Raw genomic sequence first — 22,603 nt, forward strand, 5'->3', positions numbered from 1 at the left:
ACAGCCTGTATATCCCGCAGCCAGTATACCCCACAGCCTGTATACCCCACAGCCTGTATACCCCACATCCTGTATACCCCACAGCCTGTATACCCCACATCCTGTATACCCCACAGCCTGTATACCCCACAGCCTGTATACCCCGCAGCCAGTATACCCCGCAGCCAGTATACCCCACAGCCTGTATATCCCACAGCCAGTATACCCCACAGCCTGTATACCCCACAGCCTGTATATCCCGCAGCCAGTATACCCCACAGCCTGTATATCCCGCAGCCAGTATACCCCACAGCCTGTATACCCCACAGCCTGTATACTCCACAGCCTGTATACCCCACAGCCTGTATATCCCGCAGCCTGTATACCCCGCAGCCAGTATACCCCACAGCCTGTATACCCCATAGCCTGTATATCCCAAAGCCAGTATACCCCACATCCTGTATACCCCACAGCCTGTATACTCCACAGCCTGTATACCCCACAGCCTGTATATCCCACATCCTGTATACCCTGCAGCCAGTATACCCCACAGCCTGTATATCCCACAGCCAGTATACCCCACAGCCTGTATACCCCACAGCCTGTATACCCCACAGCCAGTATACCCCACATCCTGTATACCCCACAGCCTGTATACCCCACAGCCTGTATACCCCACAGCCAGTATACCTCCCAGCCTGTATACTCCACAGCCTGTATACCCCACAGCCTGTATACCCCACAGCCTGTATACCCCGCAGCCAGTATACCCCACAGCCTGTATATCCCACAGCCAGTATACCCCACAGCCTGTATACCCCACAGCCTGTATACCCCACAGCCTGTATACCCCACAGCCAGTATACCCCACATCCTGTATACCCCACAGCCTGTATACCCCACAGCCTGTATACCCTACATCCTGTATACCCCACAGCCTGTATACCCCACATCCTGTATACCCCACAGCCTGTATACCCCACAGCCTGTATACCCCACAGCCTGTATATCCCGCAGCCTGTATACCCCACAGCCAGTATACCCCACAGCCTGTATATCCCACAGCCAGTATACCCCACAGCCTGTATACCCCACAGCCTGTATACCTCACAGCCTGTATACCCCACAGCCTGTATACCCCACAGCCTGTATACCCACATCCTGTATACCCCGCAGCCAGCATACCCCACAGCCTGTATATCCCACAGCCAGTATACCCCACAGCCTGTATACCCCGCAGCCTGTATATCCCGCAGCCAGTATACCCCACAGCCTGTATATCCCGCAGCCAATATACCCCACAGCCTGTATACCCCACAGCCTGTATACTCCACAGCCTGTATACCGCACAGCCTGTATATCCCGCAGCCTGTATACCCCGCAGCCAGTATACCCCACAGCCTGTATACCCCACAGCCTGTATATCCCACAGCCAGTATACCCCACAGCCTGTATACCCCACAGCCTGTATACCCCACAGCCTGTATACCCCACAGCCTGTATATCCCACAGCCTGTATACCCCGCAGCCAGTATACCCCACAGCCTGTATATCCCACAGCCAGTATACCCCACAGCCTGTATACCCCACAGCCTGTATACCCCACAGCCTGTATACCCCACAGCCTGTATATCCCGCAGCCAGTATACCCCACAGCCTGTATATCCCGCAGCCAGTATACCCCACATCCTGTATACCCCACAGCCTGTATACTCCACAGCCTGTATACCCCACAGCCTGTATATCCCGCAGCCTGTATACCCCGCAGCCAGTATACCCCACAGCCTGTATACCCCACAGCCAGTATACCCCACAGCCTGTATACCCCACAGCCTGTATACCCCACAGCCTGTATATCCCGCAGCCAGTATACCCCACAGCCTGTATATCCCGCAGCCAGTATACCCCACAGCCTGTATATCCCAAAGCCAGTATACACCACAGCCTGTATACCCCACAGTCAGTATACCCCACAGCCTGTATACCCCACAGCCTGTATATCCCGCAGCCAGTATACTCCACAGCCTGTATATCCCGCAGCCAGTATACCCCACAGCCTGTATATCCCACAGCCAGTATACCCCACAGCCTGTATACCCCACAGCCTGTATACCTCCCAGCCTGTATACCCCACAGCCTGTATACCTCACAGCCAGTATACCCCACAGCCTGTATATCCTGCAGCCAGTATACCCCACAGCCTGTATACCTCCCAGCCTGTATACCCCACAGCCTGTATACCGCACAGCCTGTATACCCCACAGCCTGTATACCCCACAGCCAGTATACCTCCCAGCCTGTATACTCCACAGCCTGTATACCCCACAGCCTGTATATCCCGCAGCCTGTATACCCCGCAGCCAGTATACCCCACAGCTTGTATACCCCATAGCCTGTATATCCCAAAGCCAGTATACCCCACATCCTGTATACCCCACAGCCTGTATACTCCACAGCCTGTATACCCCACAGCCTGTATATCCCACATCCTGTATACCCTGCAGCCAGTATACCCCACAGCCTGTATATCCCACAGCCAGTATACCCCACAGCCTGTATACCCCACAGCCTGCATACCCCACAGCCAGTATACCCCACATCCTGTATACCCCACAGCCTGTATACCCCACAGCCTGTATACCCCACAGCCAGTATACCTCCCAGCCTGTATACTCCACAGCCTGTATACCCCACAGCCTGTATACCCCACAGCCTGTATACCCCGCAGCCAGTATACCCCACAGCCTGTATATCCCACAGCCAGTATACCCCACAGCCTGTATACCCCACAGCCTGTATACCCCACAGCCTGTATACCCCACAGCCAGTATACCCCACATCCTGTATACCCCACAGCCTGTATACCCCACAGCCTGTATACCCTACATCCTGTATACCCCACAGCCTGTATACCCCACAGCCTGTATACCCCACATCCTGTATACCCCACAGCCTGTATACCCCACAGCCTGTATACCCCACAGCCTGTATATCCCGCAGCCTGTATACCCCACAGCCAGTATACCCCACAGCCTGTATATCCCACAGCCAGTATACCCCACAGCCTGTATACCCCACAGCCTGTATACCTCACAGCCTGTATACCCCACAGCCTGTATACCCCACAGCCTGTATACCCCACATCCTGTATACCCCGCAGCCAGCATACCCCACAGCCTGTATATCCCACAGCCAGTATACCCCACAGCCTGTATACCCCGCAGCCTGTATATCCCGCAGCCAGTATACCCCACAGCCTGTATATCCCGCAGCCAGTATACCCCACAGCCTGTATACCCCACAGCCTGTATACTCCACAGCCTGTATACCGCACAGCCTGTATATCCCGCAGCCTGTATACCCCGCAGCCAGTATACCCCACAGCCTGTATACCCCACAGCCTGTATATCCCACAGCCAGTATACCCCACAGCCTGTATACCCCACAGCCTGTATACTCCACAGCCTGTATACCCCACAGCCTGTATATCCCACAGCCTGTATACCCCGCAGCCAGTATACCCCACAGCCTGTATATCCCACAGCCAGTATACCCCACAGCCTGTATACCCCACAGCCTGTATACCCCACAGCCTGTATACCCCACAGCCTGTATATCCCGCAGCCAGTATACCCCACAGCCTGTATATCCCGCAGCCAGTATACCCCACATCCTGTATACCCCACAGCCTGTATACTCCACAGCCTGTATACCCCACAGCCTGTATATCCCGCAGCCTGTATACCCCGCAGCCAGTATACCCCACAGCCTGTATACCCCACAGCCAGTATACCCCACAGCCTGTATACCCCACAGCCTGTATACCCCACAGCCTGTATATCCCGCAGCCAGTATACCCCACAGCCTGTATATCCCGCAGCCAGTATACCCCACAGCCTGTATATCCCAAAGCCAGTATACACCACAGCCTGTATACCCCACAGTCAGTATACCCCACAGCCTGTATACCCCACAGCCTGTATATCCCGCAGCCAGTATACTCCACAGCCTGTATATCCCGCAGCCAGTATACCCCACAGCCTGTATATCCCACAGCCAGTATACCCCACAGCCTGTATACCCCACAGCCTGTATACCTCCCAGCCTGTATACCCCACAGCCTGTATACCTCACAGCCAGTATACCCCACAGCCTGTATATCCTGCAGCCAGTATACCCCACAGCCTGTATACCTCCCAGCCTGTATACCCCACAGCCTGTATACCGCACAGCCTGTATACCCCACAGCCTGTATACCCCACAGCCAGTATACCTCCCAGCCTGTATACTCCACAGCCTGTATACCTCCCAGCCTGTATACCCCACAGCCTGTATACCTCCCAGCCTGTATACCCCACAGCCAGTATACCCCACAGCCTGTATACCTCCCAGCCTGTATACCCCACAGCCAGTATACCCCACAGCCTGTATACCTCCCAGCCTGTATACCCCACAGCCAGTATACCCCACAGCCTGTATACCCCACAGCCAGTATACCCCACTGCCTGTATACCCCACAGCCAGTATACCTCCCAGCCAGTATACCCCACAGCCTGTATAACCCACAGCCTTTATGTTACAGTCTGTATACCCCACAGCCTGTATACCCCACAGCCTCTATACCCCACAGCCTGTATGTCAAAGCCTGTATACCCCACAGCCTGTATGTCACTGACTAATATTCCAAACTATAGGAAAAACATTGTAATTTATTTAGTTATTTTTTCATTAAAGTTACTGATGAAATCAGGATGGTTAAAACTGACACACAAACACTGGATCCAAAACACTGGTAAAACTCGGTCCTCATGGACATCTGAATGAGGCCTTAGTGTGTAAAGGTGATGGGGTTAGTTATTTGAGGATTGAATCAAACTGTTTTTGGACAATTTATTCCAATCGATGCCTTCCTTTCTTTGTATCTACAGTATGCTCCTGATTTGCAAAAATTTTGTCGGCCCTGAATGTGGGATTTGTATGATCTTACCATGTAATAACTTCTGCAGATTGTCAGGTAGTTGCTATTCAAGACTACTACTGTGATGTGATCAGAAAAAAACCCTGTACAAGATCTATATCACACTGAGGGGTGAGTTAAGCTAAAGAACAAGCAATCAACTATACCCTCCTCCCAATTTAGGTGTAAGGTGATAATAGCAGGTTCACATCTGTCAGTGACACTAACCAGGGAAATGTTCCAAAAAAATGAAGTATCACTTTATGCACTTTATCTAATATGTGACTGAAAAGATAATCACTAAACAGCTTAGGTACGAACATTTAATCTAAACTGTATTCTCTCTAAAGGCCACAAGAGGTCTCTAATACACTGTGAACACCCTACCTGTGGTCTCTGCATTACATTAAAAAAAAATGTTAAAAGAATCAATATGTTTCAAAATTCCAGAGGCTTGAGGTTACCAAAGGTATGAAGTTTCAGGCCGTGTCTCGCTTCCTGTATGAAATAGTTTATTATTTTTAACATTTTTTTAACCATTATTTACCATTTATATTATTTCCTAGATTTTAAAACTGTGGGTGAGCTGGAGACACGGCAACTTACTGACTTAACCGCTTTCCATCAAACACAATTTCATTTTTTGTGCGTTTTTGTATTTTACTCCCCTTGTGCCAAAAGCTGTCATTTTAATTTTTATGTCGATAGAGCTGTAAGAGGGATTGTTTTTTTTGTGGGCTGGGTTAAAGTATTACACCATTCGCTATACCATATAGTGTACTGAAAAATGAAGAAAAAAAATCCAAGCAGACTAGTTTAAAAAATTTCAAAACTCTGTAAAACAATAATTGGATTGTGTCACTTTTTTTTTTTTTTTTTACTCATAGTACATACTATTTTTATTTTTTTCGGTCACAAGTTACAGTAAGTGGCAAAAAAAACAGCAATTCTGGTGTTTTGATTTTTTTTTCTTTGGAGCGTTTATATTTTTAGAGCTCTAACTTTTACAGATGTTTTGATACCAAATATACTCATTTTTATTCATTGTTTGTTTTCAGAATGCAAAAAGGGTGTTGTAAAATGATTTATAATATATATATATTATATTTTTTATCTACTTATGCATATTTTTGATCCCCTTAATGATTTTAGAGACTTTGATTGCAGAATAAATTGTCATAATTTAGCATTGCCGATTATAGTGAAGTTAAAATGATTCAAAAAATAAAAATAGGTCAGAGTTTCATCCAGGAAAGTGGGACGATTTTTCTCTCACTTGTCATCCATGTGCAGTCCGTATGCAATCTGTTATTTTACAGGAGGAGCTATTCATCATATACAAGACCATTTACTGTTTCCTATGTTTCAGAATTGCAATATGTTATGTACCTGTCCGGGATCCGTGCTTTGCTTCGCTCAGCCCTATCCTCTAGAATCTATTGTGCTTTGCAAATGATCCGGCATGATCCCACGTGAGCATCTGCCTGGGCCTATATAATGCTCACCAAGACACACACCTGTGTCTTGGTATTAAGTCTTCAGTGCTACTAAGACTGAGTTTCTCGGAACATCATGAACTTCTCCGGCTGGCTGTGTATAGTCTACTGTCTACGGACAGATTACAATTCTGTATCATAGGAAACTGTAAATGGTCCTGTAAATGATTAATAGCTACCACTGAAAAAAAACGGATGAAAATCGGACTGATTTTTTATACGCTAGTGTGACCCCAGTCTTATAAAGAACCTGTAGTCAATACTCAAATTGTGATAAACTCCAAGCACTGATTAAACAAGAATATGTTGCTATCAGTCGGGATTTGGCCTAGAAGCTGGAAATATTTAGTCTTTACGTAAACTTGATGTATTTGACAATAAAAGTGTAAAAACTTATGGATTACATATAATTGTACATCAGTAAACATAGAAACATCTGACAAAGAGATCTAAAAACACTGAAGCAGCAAAATGTGTGAAAAACAAAATTTGTGTCAGGCTCAAAACTTTTAGGCTATGTGCCCACGATGCAGAATTTCCGCCTTATTTCTGCATGTACTTGCCAGTAAAAACACGTGCGGATTTTAACACATGTTTTTGAAGCATTTTTGACATGCGGATTTGCCATGCGTTTTTCTATGCATTGAGTAGGCAAATTCGCATGCGTAAACGCACAAATAATGGGCATGCTGCGGATTTTTCCACACATAAAATCCGCTGCGGAAAATTCCGCAGCATGGGCACAGAACATGCGGATTGTCATTGGGGACCATGGGGCACGTATTACCAAGCGTTTTTCAAGCGTTTCACAAATGTGTAGCCTCCTAATAGTCAAGTATGCAATAACCCTTCTGTATAATCATGTTAATTATAAAACATCTGGCCTTTTGTTGTAGTAGGTTCATTATACAGCAATAGTCTGCATTACATCATTTACAGTGAAGAACAAAAGGGTAACAATATTTTGAACTTTTGCCTTTCATGCTCCATATCTCACCATCCACTACAGCTTCGAACGTGAGACTACCTTCATTTTATAGACAATCATCTTGGCTATCTCATACATAAATTTGCCTTGCAACTATTTATCATATGATTAGTTATGCAGATTCTTGTCATTTCACTGCATTGTTACTGTTTTGCTCCTGGTGGTGTAAAAATCTTTTTCTTCTTGTATACTACAAATTACAACCTGTTCTCACATTCCCTAATAGCTGAGAGTGTCATTAGGTTGATTCCCAAGCGAAAGGTCACTGGTTCAAATCAAGGAGGAGCCATGAAGAAGATATCTCAAGAAAGGAGAAACAGCATCATCCAGCTCATCAATGGCGGTCTCTCAGTCAAGAAAATTGCCAAACTGCATCATGTGAGTGCCATGATAGCTGGAAGAATACAAAATGAAGTCCATCTATTCAAAAACCAAGAGGTGGACGTCCAGGCAAAAATTTCGGCTTCAACAAGTTGGCTTATTACAGGATCTATTAGCTCTGGTGCGACAAACACAGCAGTGGAGGTGACTCATATGCTTCGTAATAGTGAGATCACATATATCCATGCAAGCACCGTGAAACGCACATTACACAAGTCTGGAATGGAGGCTCAAAAAAAGGTGAAAAAGCCTTGACTTCAATATCGTCATAAGAAGCAACGGCTCAAGTTTGCAAAAAAGTACAAAAAGTGAATAGTAGAAGATTGGAGACAGGTGATTTGGAAATTGGAGCGATGAGATGAAAGTCAATAGAGTAAGCGCTGATGGGTGAAAATGGGTCTGGAAGAAACAAGGGAAAATGGGACTAACGGGTGGAGAAATTGAAGGAACTGTCAAGTTTGGTGAAGGAAGCCTGATGATATGGGGTTGTTTCACAGCCAAAGGCGTTGGATACTTTACCCGGATCGATGGTGGTCTCAGTGCGGAGGTGTATGTGAGTATGCTATAAGATGGATTATTTAGTACACTTCAGTACTATGGATATGATAAGGACGACATTGTGTTCCAGCAGGACAACGACCCAAAGCATACATAGAGATTGGCGAACAAATGGTTCAATGACAATGAAGTAGATGTGCTGGATTAGCCCCCACAGTCCCCAGAGCTCAACCCAATTGAACACTTGTGGGTAGAGTTGAAGATAAAACTGTATACAAACCCAAGTGAGTTGACCAGTATGCACCAACTTTGGGAACATGTAAAAGAGACCTGGGATCAGATGTCGGTCAAGACATGTTTGAATCTGATTGAGAGCATGTCCAGAAGGATTCAGGCTGTGTTGAAAGCCAAAGGTGGATTTACAAATTACTAACAAAATAATAAAAATTTAAATTTAGATTTTTTTGGAGCAAAACAGTAACAATGCAGTGACATGACAAGAATCTGCATAACTTATCATATGCTAAATAGTAGCAAGTCAAATTTATGTATGAGATAGCCAAGATGATTGTCTGTAAAATGATGGTAGTCTCACGTTAAAAGCAGTAGCGGATGGTGAGATATGGAGCCTGGAAGTCAAAAGTTCAAAACATTGTTACCCTTTTGCCCGTCACTGTAACACTATGTCAAGGTTACTTAATAAATTACTTCTTTTGTTACCTGATGTCAGAGAGATCACATTTATTTCCAGCAATGGCCATGACAATATTTTCGGGGCCATGTTCTTTCAGTTCTTTCACCCATTTCTTCAGTGTATGGAATGAGTCCTGTACAAATCAGATCACACTTCATTAATATACACAGAACTAAGCCAAAAAACAAATCCTTATATTTCCACTTTGGCTGCATTCTATTAATAATAATATAACATTTCATACTTGTCTTGAAAACCCAAACTTATGTAATTTGTGTACAAAAGTATAGAAGTAAGTAAAATGTACAAGTGCTTCTCACTAAATTAGAATATCATCAAAAAGTTAATTTATTTCAGTTCTTCAATAAAAAAGTGAAAGTCATATATTATATAGAGTCATTACAAACTGAGTGATCAATTTCAAGTGTTTATTTCTGTTAATGTTGGTGATTATGACTTACAGCCAGTGAAAACACAAAAGTCATTATCTCAGTGAATTAGAATAATTAACAAAAAACACTTGCAAAGGCTTTCTAAGCATTTAAAAGGTCCCTTAGTCTGTTTCAGTAGGCTCCACAATCCTGGGGAAGACTGCTGACTTGACAAATGTCCAAAAGGCAGTCATTGACACATGCCACAAGGAGGGTCAGCCACAAAAGGTAATTGCTAAAAAAGCTGGCTGTTCACAAAGTGCTGTATCCAAGCATATTAAAGGAAGGTTGAGTGGAATGAAAAAGTGTGGTAGAAAAAGGTGCACAAGCAACCGGGATAACTGCAGCCTTGAAAGGATTATTAATAAAAGGCCATTCAAAAATTTGGGTGAGATTCATAAGGAGTGGACTGCTGCTGGAGTCATTGCTTCAAGAGCCACCACACACAGACGTATCCAGGACATGGGCTACAAGTGTCGCATTCCTTGTGTCAAGCCTCTCATGACCAATAGACAACGCCAGAAGCGTCTTACCTGGACCAAGGAGAAAAAAACCTGGACTGACGCTTAGTGGTCCAAGGTGTTGTTTTCAGATGAAAGTAAATTTTGCATTTAATTTGGAAATCAAGGTCCCAGAGTCTGGAGGAAGAGTGGAGAGGCACACAATCCAAGCTGCTTGAGGGCTAGTGTGAAGTTTCCACAATCAGTGATGGTTTGCGGAGCCATGTCATCTGCTGGTATAGGTCCACTGTTTTTTATCAAGACCAAAGTCAGTTCAGCCGTCTACCAGGAAATTTTAGAGCACTTCATGCTTCCCTCTGCCGACAAGCTTTTTGGAGATGGAAATGTCATTCTCCAGCAGGGCTTGGCACCTGTCCACACTGCCAAAAGTACAAATACCTGGTTTAAAAACAACGGTATCACTGTACTTGACTGGCCAGCAAACTCGCCTGACCTTTACCCCATAGAGGATCTATGGGGTATTGTCAAGAGGAAGATGATAGACACCAGAGAGGGGTCGATGATATGTAGAGGCTCCTCCTATTGGTCGGAAGACAGGAATGAGCGGGAAAGAGCATCAGCTTTAATGTTCTTGTCCGCCGGGCGATAATGCAGAGTGAAGTAGAATCGGGCAAAGAATAGAGACAACCTGGCCTGACGCGGATTTAGTCTGCAAATAAGCGAGGTTTTTATGGTCAGTGTAGATGACCACCGGGTGCAGAGCCCCCTCCAGCAAGTAGCGCCATTCCTCCTGCGCTAATTTGATGGCCAGCAGCTCACGATCTCTTATGGAGTAGTTGCGCTCGGACAATGAGAAGAGCTTGGAGAAGAAGCCGCAGGTTACCATTCTTTCGGACAAGGATTTCTGGGTGAGCACCGCTCTGGCTCCGGAGGAGGATGCATCAACCTCCAGGAAGAACTGCTTCTTGCAATCCGGACGGTGCAGCACAGGAGAGGAAGAGAAGGCTTGTTTAAGGGAGAGGAAGGCCTTCTCCGCGTCGGAAGTCCATTTCCTGGGATTTGCTCCTTTACAGGTGAGCGCGGAGATGGGAGCAGTCCGGGAGGAGAAATGAGGAATGAAGAGGTGGTAATAGTTTGCAAAGCCCAGGAATCGCTGAATCGCCTTCAACCCCTCCGGTCGGGGCTACTTTAAGACGGCAGACACCTTCTCGGGATCCATCCGCAGACCAGTCTCGGAGATAATATAGCCCAGGAACGGTAGGGAGGTCTGCTCAAAGAGGCATTTCTCAAATTTAGCGTATAGGCGATTCTTCCGGAGTCTTAGCAGAACCTGACGAACATCCCTCTGGTGTGAGGGTGGCAGATCTGGAGAGAAAACCAAGATATCGTCCAGGTACACCACCACGCAAGAATACAGGAGATCACGGAAGATGTCGTTAACCAGCATTACAGAGACCAAAGGGCATCACGCGCTATTCGTAGTGATCGTCCCGGGTGTTGAATGCCGTCTTCCACTCGTCTCCCTGGCGGATCCGGACCAAATTGTACACCCATGAAGATTGAGCTTGGTGAAGATCTTCGCGCCTTTAAGGCGGTCAAACAGCTCCGAGATGAGAGGCTGGGGGTACTTATTTTTGATGGTAATCTGGTTAAGGCCCCTGTAATCAATACAGGGACGTAGAGAGCCATCTTTCTTCTTGACTAAGAAGAATCCTGCTCCAGCCGGAGAGGTGGATTTCTGGATAAATCCCCTAGCAAGATTTTCTTCTATGTACTCAGACATGGCCCGGGTCTCAGCCAGCGACAGGGGTAGATTCGCCCGCTGGGAGGAGAAGCACCAGGTACCAGGTCGATGGGGCAATCATATGGCCTATGAGATGGTAGTGTCTCCGCTTCCTTTTTGTCAAAGACGTCCGCATAGGACCAGTAGGGTGCCAGCAGACCAGATAGATTAGCCGTAGTAGACGGGGGTCGAGCAGGACGAACCGGAACCAGACAGGACTCATGGCATTCCTGACCCCAGCAAAGCACTTCACCAGATCTCCAATTCAGGACGGGCTCATGTCTTTGTAACCAGGGTAGACCAAGCAAGATGTAACATCCCTGGCGGCGTGCTTGCATAGTGCACCACCTCCCACTATGCAAGACCGCAATCTTACCTGTCAGTCCAGCCTGCAAATCTTGCTCCAGTTCATGCTGTGTGCATTCCTCTTGACTGACTGCTTAGGGCGGCGGCCCAGTTACTTCCTGATTCTTATAGCTGCTGTGGGCGCACCCCTAATGCATCTCCAGCCTATTGCTGTGAGTCACTGGATATTTAAACCCCCTCCACCCAGTAATAGGTGCCTGAGCAACACTAACATTCAGTGTGCTCCTTGACTCTGAAGTTGCCAGGTCCAGTTCTGCTTCTTGTCTGTTTCCGCCATCTCTGGGGGCTGCATACCCAGACCTGTTATCTGTGACTTCTTGTCCGCTTCCGCCATCTCTGGGGGCTGTATACCCACCTCGTTCTTGTATCTCTTTGCAGTAGCAGTTCCTGTCTGAACTGTATACTAGCCTGTTACCTGTTTGTCTCTATGTCCGTACCTTCCCTTTTCCTGCAGTATCTGAATCTGCACCTAACTCCAACTCGTTGTCTCTGTACTTCTGTTTGTGAGTTTTGTGTCCTCTCGCTACTTCATAGGAAGTACCTTGTGTGTATCTGGTTCTGCTTGTCCCTTTTCCCTTCCTCCGTATCTTCCTGTATTTTCCAGTCTGTTCCATGTGAACAGAGCCCTGTCCTCTCCGCCTTGTCCACCGCACCTGCGGTTTCGCTCCGCTCTGTCTTGCCCACCGCTCCGACGGCTTCTCTCTGCTCTGACTTGCCCCCCGCTCCGGCGGCTTCTCTCTGCTCTGACTTACCCACCGCTCCGGCAGCTTCTCTCTGCTCTGACTTACCCACCGCTCCAGCGGCTTCTCTCTGCTCTGACTTACCCACCTCTCTGGTGGCTTCTCTCTGCTCTGACTTGCCCACCACTCCGGCGGCTTCTCTCTGCTCTGCCTTGCTCACCGCACCAGCGGGTTCTCTCTGCTCTGACTTGCCCACCGCTCCGGCGGCTTCTCTCTGCTGTGCCTTGCCCACCGCTCCGGCGGCTTCTCTCTGCTCTGCCTTGCTCACCACACCAGCGGTTTCTCTCTGCTCTGACTTGCCCACCGCTCCGGCGGCTTCTCTCTGCTCTGTCTTGCCCACCGCTCCGGCGGTTCCGCTCTGCTCTGCCTCATCCACCGCACCTGCGGTTTCTCTCTGCTCTGCCTTATCCACCGCTCCGGTGGTTCCGCTCTGCTCTGCCTTGCCCACCGAACCTGCGGTTTTCGCTCCGCTCTGCTTGCTCACCGCACCAGCAGTTCCTCTCTGCTTTGCCTTGTCCTCCGCTCTGGCGGTTTTGCTTTACTCTGCTTGTCTACCGCATCTGCGGCTCTGTACCTGTCTCCTTGTCTGTACTGGACCCTATCCAGCCTGCACTCCAACCAGCTAGTACCTCCCGGTCTGCACTCCAGCCATGCTTGCCAGTGCCCACCTGTCTGCATACCAGTCGTACTTGCCAGTACCCACCTGTCTGCATAACAGCCGTACTTGCCAATACCCACCTGTCTGTATGCCAGTCTAACCTGCCTGTTCCTGCATTCCCCGGTGTGGGTCAACAACTGTGACCGGGGTCTGACCTGGAGTCGCACCTAGTCCCTCTGCTCGGTTCCTCCTTGGTCCACGGAGTCGACTAAGCCACCGTGCGACCTTGGTTGGATCGGGTTGATACTTAGTTACGCCCCTCCAGGCACTTCTCGGTTCATGGTACAGTGGGATCACTAATCACGCTCACGCCAGTCAGTCCGGGTGCGAGCGTAACACAAGATGGGGTGAGAGAGACCGGACAGCACATGAAAGGAGATCTTCTCCGAGTGCAGCATTCCCACCTGAAGGGTTACAGGCTCTGTGACGAGCAAGATGGTCTCCGGAAGAAGCCTCCCATCCACGGAGGCAACCGCCAACGGTTCAGCCAGACGTACGGTGGGAATCTGGTACCGCTCCACAACAGCCTGTTGAATGAGGTTCCCAGCGGCTCTGGAATCTAGATGGGCAGTCTCGAAGAAGCGGGTCTCAACACTGGAAATAGAAACAGACAGAGTCAAGGACGGAGAGGATTTACTCTTGCCTAGGACGACCTCTCCGAGCGGTCCTAGACACTGGAGTTTCCCGGCCTCACCGGGCAGGAACAGATCGGATGCTCTATACTGCCACAGTAGAAGCAACTCCTCTCGGCTTGGCGCATCTCCAGGCGAGACTTGACCATCTTCGTTTGGTCAATTTGCATAGGCTCAGGCGAACATGCCTGAGGAATTGCTGGTTGTGAGGCTGGCCTTTGGAATGTTGGAGCGAGACGCGGAAATCTTCTCTCCCAGGTAGTCTCCTTAGCACATTCCAGAAAACGGATGTCAATCTGGGTAGCTAATGACACCAGGTCATCCAGGGTGGAAGGGATGTCACGACCGGCAGCTCATCCTTGATCCGTCCGGAAAGACCCTCCCAAAAGGTGGACACCAGGGCCTCATTGTTCCAGGCAAGTTCAGATGCAAGGGTTCGGAAATGGATGGCATACTGGCCCACGGTGAGACTCTCTTGGCGGAGACGGAGAAGTGAGGAGGCAGTAGAAGATTTTCGTCCAGGCTCATTGAAGACCTTCCGGAAGGCAGCGAGGAAAGCCAGAAGATCGGACACCAGGGGATCCCCTCGTTCCCACAGGGGGTTTAGCCATGCCAATGCCTCCCCAGTGAGGTGAGACATGATGAACGCCACCTTGGCCTGGTCGGAGGTGAACTGGTGTGCCAGGAGTTCAAAGTGCAGCGTGCACTGATTTATAAAGCCCTGACATAAGATGGGGTCACCATCAAAACGTGGAGGAGCAGAGAGCCGGGGTCCAAAGCCGGGTGCCACAGCGCCACTGGACGGACACAGACGGGGTGGACAGCGTGTCCAGGTGGGAGTTAACAGTCCGCAGATAGGACAGGATAGTTTCCTGTTGGGATCTCTGGCGTGAGACCTCCTTGTACACGTCAGAGAGCGAAGGAGCCTGGGGGCCACGGGTTCCATGGCCTGTGCAAACTGTTACAGGTCCGGGTGGTGGAACCTCTGTGCTTCGGTGCAAGGAGGGACCAGAGGGGCATGACTAAGTGCCTACTCGGCCTGACCCAGGTCACACGGCAGCTTAGTCGACTCCGTGAACCAGGGAGGTACCAGGCAGGGGAACCAGGTGCCACTCTGGGACCGACCTTGTGTGAGAGCAGGTGACTCCCACGGGTCAGATGACAGGAACTGAACGGTACAGCGGATGAGCACGGCAGGAAGGCAGACGGGTGGTCCGGGTAGATCAGCGGGCAGGTACGGCAGATAGTCAGACAGGTGCTCCGGGTAGGCAAGCAGGCGGGCATGACGGTTACTTGGCAGGTGCTCCGGGTAGGCAAGCTGGCGGGCACGACAGGTAACTGGTAGGTGCTCCAGGTAGACCGGCTGGCGGGCACGGCAGGTAACTGGCAGGTGCTCCAGGTAGGCAGGCAGGTGGGCACGGCAGGTAACTGGCAGGCTGGCAGGCAGAGCTATAGACAGACTGGCAGCCTAGACTGTAGACGGACTGGCGGGCTGGACTGTTAGACAGACTGGCGGGCAGGACTGACAGGCAGCGGGACCTGAGGGCTGAAACAAGTGTTAGCACACGGAACAACAACCTTGCACAGGCACCTCCATTTTGGAGGATGTGCCTTATATAGGAGAAGTCCTCTGGCCATTGGCCGGGGACTTTTTAGGACGGAGCGCGCGGCCCCTTTAAGAGGGAGCCCACGCGCGCCCTAAGCACAGTGCCCGGGAAGCTGCGCGCAGTGCGCGCCACAGCAGCAGTGGAGCAGGAAGACGCCAGACCAGGACCGCGGCGGTGAGGGGAACGGCATCTCTGCCCAACAGGAGGCAGAGACGCCGATGCTACAATCATCACTGTACCCATTGTGGCATACACTCTAAATTCCCAATTAGTATGTCTTTGAAGTGAGAGAAGAAACCAGAGTACCCGGAAGAAACCCACGCAAACACGGGGAGAACATACAAACTTGATGATTGTTGTCTTTTATGGGATTTGTACCCAGGACCCCATCACTGCAAGGCTACAGTCCTAACCACTGAGTAACCATGCTGCCATTGAGATTTGTCCTATATTTAAAAAAAAAATGTGATCATATACCAGTAATGACATTTCCGTCCTAGCTCCGATATATGAGTCATCCAGTCCTAAATATGTTAATGGTAAATCCTGTTGTAATGTCTCATGGTGGAATTATGCCATTGATTTACCATATGTATGTGTCTCTGTTTTAGAAGTTATTTTATATTAAACATCGTCAATGAAATACCAGATGGATAAAATATGAGGTGATATTCCTTACCTGCTTTGTTATGTCATATACAATAACAGCAGCTGCTGAGCCTCTGTAGTACATTGGTGCCAAAGAATGGAACTGAAAAAAACAATTGGAATTTCTAGAAAGCATTTTGCAGCTCCTTAAAAGCTGACAATTATATTTTAGATAAATTGTGTTTTTTTTATATATTGTGTTATAATTAAACCGATCTCTCCCCAGATATCACAATACAAACTGCTTATAATATTAAATAGATCCCCTGGGTCTGATGAGGCTGGTGCACTTCCTTTGAACTCTCATATAGATAGAATGGAGTCGCAGCAGTGCACAGGGCAATAGGTTACATTAATAAAGTTTGTTTTTACCCTCTTCTTACTCAACATTACATGGGAATAATTAGAACTAGATGATTTTTTTTGTCTTTCTCCAACTTTTACAATATGCCATCAGGCCAAAAAAATCTGCAAGTCACCAAGGAAATCACTATATTATACATTCAGATGAAAGGGTTATTAAATATGTACAAGCCATCAACAAGCAATCATGCAGTTCTGAATTTTTGTTTATAAACGTGCATTTCCGTACTTAAATATATCATATTTTGCGGAATATAAGAAGCACTGGTTTATAAGACGCACCCCAAATTTTGAAATTTTGGGGAGGAAAATAGGAAAAACATTTTTTTAATAAAATGGTGATGCGTGTTATAATCCGCTTTTATAATAGCTTACCTGTGGGAGGGGCAGAGGAGAAACGGGATCCCAGGTGGCAAGATCGCTGATGGCGGAGGCAGGAGATTCTGCGGGCTCAAGGCTGGTAGGACGGGGTGTTCGGCGGTGCGGGGGCTCCACCAACATTTTGTGAAAGCCCGGAGGCCCGCGCCTTCCATGGTCTCCAGCCATCATTTTCCCAGAGTCCACCACATTAGAAAGTATGGAATGTGCAAGGCTCCAGGGTTTCACAAAATGTCGGCGGAGCCCCCTCACTGCCTAACACCCCGTCCTACTAGCTTGGGGCCCGCAGCCATCGCCCCACTCCTGCCTCCGCCAGAGACCTCCAGCAGCAGCCACCCTAGGACCGCGCTCCGCCGCAACTGGTAAGCTCCACCGCAGCTACAATTCGGATTATAAGACGCACCCCCTACGCACTGACTGTAGATGAGTTGCTGGCTTGGCATTTATCTCTGGTCATCTTTCAAAATTTCTTATAAGTGGAACATTGACTTATAGGGTAGCTACCTCTTCTAGGAGGTAAGTGCAAGATAATATCTTTCATTCTGTGAGAGTGTGACTTTGCATACTTTTCTGTCATGGAGCATTGCTTGTAAGACTCCATACTCAGCTGGTCTCTTTATAGAGAACTGGTACTTCTCCCCTTGCGTCTGCCATTTGCCAACTATACACTAGTAGATCATATGAAAGCAATCATGTTTTCATTATGAAGTCTAGACGTGTGGAGGCAAAGCATTTACAAATTAAACATGGATAAGCAATGCTACTCACAAATAGGTAAAGTCATTGGCAAAAACTAACCAAAAGTTTGGGCATAAATCAATTTTAGTTGCTGCACTATATTTAGCCAAGAGAGACATCAACAATATCGCTCCAAAGTGTTGACTTCATTTGTATATTTCTTCTGTAAATATATGCAGCACTATGGGCTCTGACAGCACTTACATTAGTGGATGTCTAATGTTTTGAGCAGTAGAAAAGGCCACAAAGAAGATAAACCATGAGCGTATCCCACCCTTACAAGGGCAGTACCCAAGTGTATGGCCTGTAATGTAATAAAATGTACCCCTAGAAAAAATCCCTCCCAACATGTTTCTGCCTCAGTCACGAGGTCTCATCAGGGGAGTGTATTTGCAAAAGGGAGAGAAAGGGGATCCTTTTCTCCTAGTCCCATATAGAACGATGTGAAAACTACAAGGAACTAGGTGGGACCCAACCTTTTTTCTGGGTACTGGTACCATTGAACACTTTATTGTGAGGATATATGTATATATTTGTGTGTGTTAATACAGGGTGTATGTCCTGAGCTCAGCTCTTTGATTCATATCTATTGAAAGCTATATTTTATTTATATCTATTAAAAGCTATATTTTATGCATACTATTTAGAGACTCTTCTGCTGAGTATTTGATTCCTTTCTCTGAAGAGGTAATATTGTCATTTCTATTGATGGAAATTATGCTTTATCGAAAGTTTTATTGTCCCAGACCTGATGCCCTCACTGTCTCTTGAGCAGATTCTTCAGATTTTGTAGTAATTTGTCATCTCACAAACCCATTAATCTAAAACTCAGTGTGCTTTCCAGAGATCTCACAATTTGTTCTACAAAATCTCTAGACAAAACAGAACTATGTAGTAACATGGAACAATACTTCAGACTGAGACTGAAAGAGGTCTTCTTTGATGGTAAAGAGAAAGGAAACATCTCATATCAGTGTGCAGGAGAGAAGGGCAATTCAAAGCCTAAAGAACAACAAGGAGATCACTATTAAGCCTGCGGCTTAGGTGGTGCCATAATCCTTCTCAATACAACGGACTACATTAAGGAAGCACAGCTTCCAGACAGCTGACAGACAGACTGTACTACACCAAACTGGATGATACACAACTCCAAGATATATGAGAGAGTCGAAAAGGGTCATCAGAAGCCTGTGTACAGATTCCACAACATTTTTGGACTTCATACCTGATAATCCTAGGATAAAAATTTTCTATATGCTTTCCAAGATTCATAAGCCAGGCAACCCAGGGAGGCCAATCATCTCAAAGGTGGGAACACTCACTGAAAAAATCTCAGGATGGGTAGAGAATGTTCTTAAACCGCCGTAAGAAAAACAGCCAGCTATTTACAGGACACCATGGAGCTTTTGAAAAAGCTATCTACAATAGGTCCCCTCCCCAAGGGTGCCATCTTACCACCATGGATGTGGCATCCCTATATTCTAACATCCCACATCAAGATGGACTAACCTCCTGCCAAATGTTTCTGGAAGCTAATGAGATTTCTTCTGAGTCTGTATTAAAACTCTCCAGGTTTATCCTCACGCATAACTTTTTGTGTTTCGGTGAGGAGCTATAACTACAACACACCGGAACCGCATTGGCACCCCAGTATGCCAACCGATTCACGGCTAAACTGAAGAAAAACATTTTATCATCCTGCTCCATCAAACCCTTGTCCTATTTCCATTATATTGATGACATCTTAATTAACTAGACTGAGTCTGAACAAGAACTTATACAATTCCATGAAAAATTTTAATTCCTTTCATCTCATCATAAACTTGACATTGGACAACTCAAATACAGAAAGCAACTTTCTGGATACCACCATAAAAATTCAAAATGGTTCAATCCCGACATCCGTGTATTGGAAACCAATTGACCAGTTACACATACCTCAGATGTGACAGATTCCACCCAAAACACATTAAAAACTTAATTGTCTACAGCCAGGCCCTCAGACATAACAATATCTGCTTTAACCCAACAGACAGGGATGATCACTTAACTCATCTTAAAAAGATATTTTTAAACCTAGGTTACCACCCCATCTCCATTGATGATCAAATCAATAGAGACACAAGGATCCCTAAAAGTCAACTACTTCAATATGGAGAGAAAGAGGAAAATAATTGTGTACCTCTGGTGGTGACCTACAGTCCACAGCTTGAAGTGCTCACAAAAACTGCCAAAAAACGTTACCATATCCTACACAAAGATGACCGGCTAAAAATAATATTCAAAGACCATCTCTTGCTGTGCTACAGCAGACAATCTCCAAATTTAAGAAATATTGTGATCAGAATCTCAATGCTCTCTAATACACCAAGAGGAACCTATCCTTACAATGTGAAGAGTTGCAAAACCTGCAGTCATGCAATGAGTACAGACTGTATACATATCCACAATGCAATGCAGGACTATAAGATTCCTGGGACATTCACATGTTCTTCCAGTGCGGTGTACTTATTTGTCCTACTGGGGGTCTCTATATTGGAGAAACAGGACAGAAACTGAGAGCAAAGATGAGATCTCATCGCCACATGATTACAAACAAAAAAAACATAAACTTGTAGCCAAACATTTATGTGGTCCAGGACACAACATAAACAATATGAAAGTCCTTATATTAAAAGGCAACTTCAAATCACAAAATCACTGAAGGGTCTGTGAACAAAAATTTATGTCAGTCTTTGATACCCACCACACAGGACTACCGTAAATCTATCACAAGGATGTATGACTTACTACAAAATCTGAGGAATCTGCTCCAGAGACAGTGAGGGCATCAGGTCTGGGACAATAAAACTTTCACATGACTTATCTAAGCTAATGAAGGATTCATTCTTTGAGCTTAATTTGTTTGTCTTTTTAAATGTCCATTTATTATGTCATGTCTCTGCTCTTTTTGTGTATATATTTGTGTTTCTTCAGATACTTTATACAATATATTACAATATTTACGTCCACAAATGTTTATCCCTCTCCCTTAGTAATAGCTCTGCTTTACGTCACTTGTCTCATCTATTGCATTATTTCTGTGTCTTGCTGTGTATAAATATGTGACTCTTCAGATTTTGTGTTATACTATACCTGATGAAGAGACCTGAGTTGTCTCGAAAGCTTGCAACTTGTAATCATCTTTTCAGTTAGCCATTAAAAGGTATCAACCACTGAGGACTCTCAAATCTAAATATTTTTCTATCTACTGGCTAACACGGTACAAAGATATATATTTTCCCTGTTTCAAATACTTTGTTATACCTTGCCTGATGAAGAGACCTAAATAGTCTTGAAAGGTTGCTGTGTAACATCACTTATTTTATTTTTGTTAGCCATTAAAAGGTATCATAACTACAAAATTATTATTTTGTTTCTCCCACTGAGAACAATCAATCTTTTTTCAACTGGCTAACATGGTACCAAAATTTTTTTTTCTTTATAGGATCTACAACGCTACAAAGGCCCATACATCTGACCAACATGGAGGTGTGGGCCCAGATCCGAATTTTTCACCAGGTTCCATGGGACTCTAGTTATGCCACTGGTTTTGAGATTGCAGTCATTGTAAAGATCCTGGAAGAAGTGGTTCTGGATGAATGCAGCAAATGTAAATGTAATGCACAAAGGTACATAAACAACCTGACCATACAGATGAATTCCACCATCCATAAAATTATTACTAATGGTCTTTATAACTATTATTATTAATGTCAGCAAATCTCTTGTATATACAGTATATGTTAGATACTCACTCGTTCCTGACCAGCAGTATCCCATATCAAAAATTTATGAAGCTCATTCCCACAAGGAACTGTTTTAGTCATAAATGAAGCTCTGAAAAAGACAAACGGTTCTAGAGTTAAGGTAAATGTAATAATAAATTTAAATCTGGCCAAAAGAGGTTCAACGTAATACTAGATAGGTTTCTCTTATAAGCGGGCATTTGCTGTATACATACCGTAGTTTAATTTTCTATTCTCGGTTCACTTACCCAATAGTGGGGCTTATATTATGATCAAAATGGTCTTGGACAAATCGGCAAACTATACTAGATTTCCCAACTCCTGTGTCCTGAAACAAGACAATAAGATAAATCACTGTATCATTCAACCTAAGCCAAAATCAAGAAATATTCTTACAAACTCTTTTATGGGTTGGTCATGTATAGTATATGCAGTACAAAGCCAGCACAGGTAAATAATTGCAGGCAAGAAACCTCAACTAAAGTGGCGATCAGAGGTGTGAGATAGTTTCAGAGACTTAAAACATGAAAAGGTTACAAACATTTTAAGAGAGAGAAATGCATTCATGACAAAATGATGGAAAATTGTCCCTTTATTCCTCTAATTGCAAATCAGCACATTTGTGTGCCTCAGGTGCCATATTTTTAATTACGGTTGGCTTCAATATCTAAAGCGTTCAAGGTGGTTGTCTCATGAACTCCTTTCTCTCTAAGCCACCCTATGAAAGCAGCTCCCATTCTGGTGAACTCAAGCTGTATCAAGTTGTACTTGGATGGCAATTCATCTGAATGCCTACAATATAAAACTGTATCTCTCCTGTAACTACTGCATGAAAATGCCTGCCTGGCACAGTTTGCCAATATTTCCAGGAGCAGGACCCATGGTGATCAGTTAACCACTATCATAGTGGCAATTTAAAATTGGTTGTCTCCGATTAGACGGAAAATGTCATCTATTCTAAGTTACTCTCAAGCAGCTTCACTCCTGTTTTGAAGTTATATTTGACTTGGATCTTTC

General features: G+C 46.0%; 1 protein-coding gene across 1 annotated transcript in view; it reads right to left on the reverse strand.

Moving 5' to 3' along the window:
- RAB31 (RAB31, member RAS oncogene family) overlaps positions 1-22,603 on the reverse strand; it is an 82,225-nt gene that overhangs the window by 15,845 nt on the left and 43,777 nt on the right. Inside the window, exons 2-5 of the mRNA XM_073679036.1 lie at positions 21,835-21,914; positions 21,596-21,677; positions 16,351-16,422; positions 9,020-9,126 (exon numbers count right to left, since the gene is read on the reverse strand). Coding sequence (XP_073535137.1) covers positions 9,020-9,126; positions 16,351-16,422; positions 21,596-21,677; positions 21,835-21,914 — 341 coding nt within the window. The remainder of the gene's footprint in view (positions 1-9,019; positions 9,127-16,350; positions 16,423-21,595; positions 21,678-21,834; positions 21,915-22,603) is intronic.

This window comes from Phyllobates terribilis, unplaced genomic scaffold (genome assembly GCF_046119375.1).
Source record: "Phyllobates terribilis strain yellow unplaced genomic scaffold, ASM4611937v1 Scaffold_4__5_contigs__length_816908805, whole genome shotgun sequence".
Lineage (NCBI taxonomy): Eukaryota > Metazoa > Chordata > Amphibia > Anura > Dendrobatidae > Phyllobates > Phyllobates terribilis.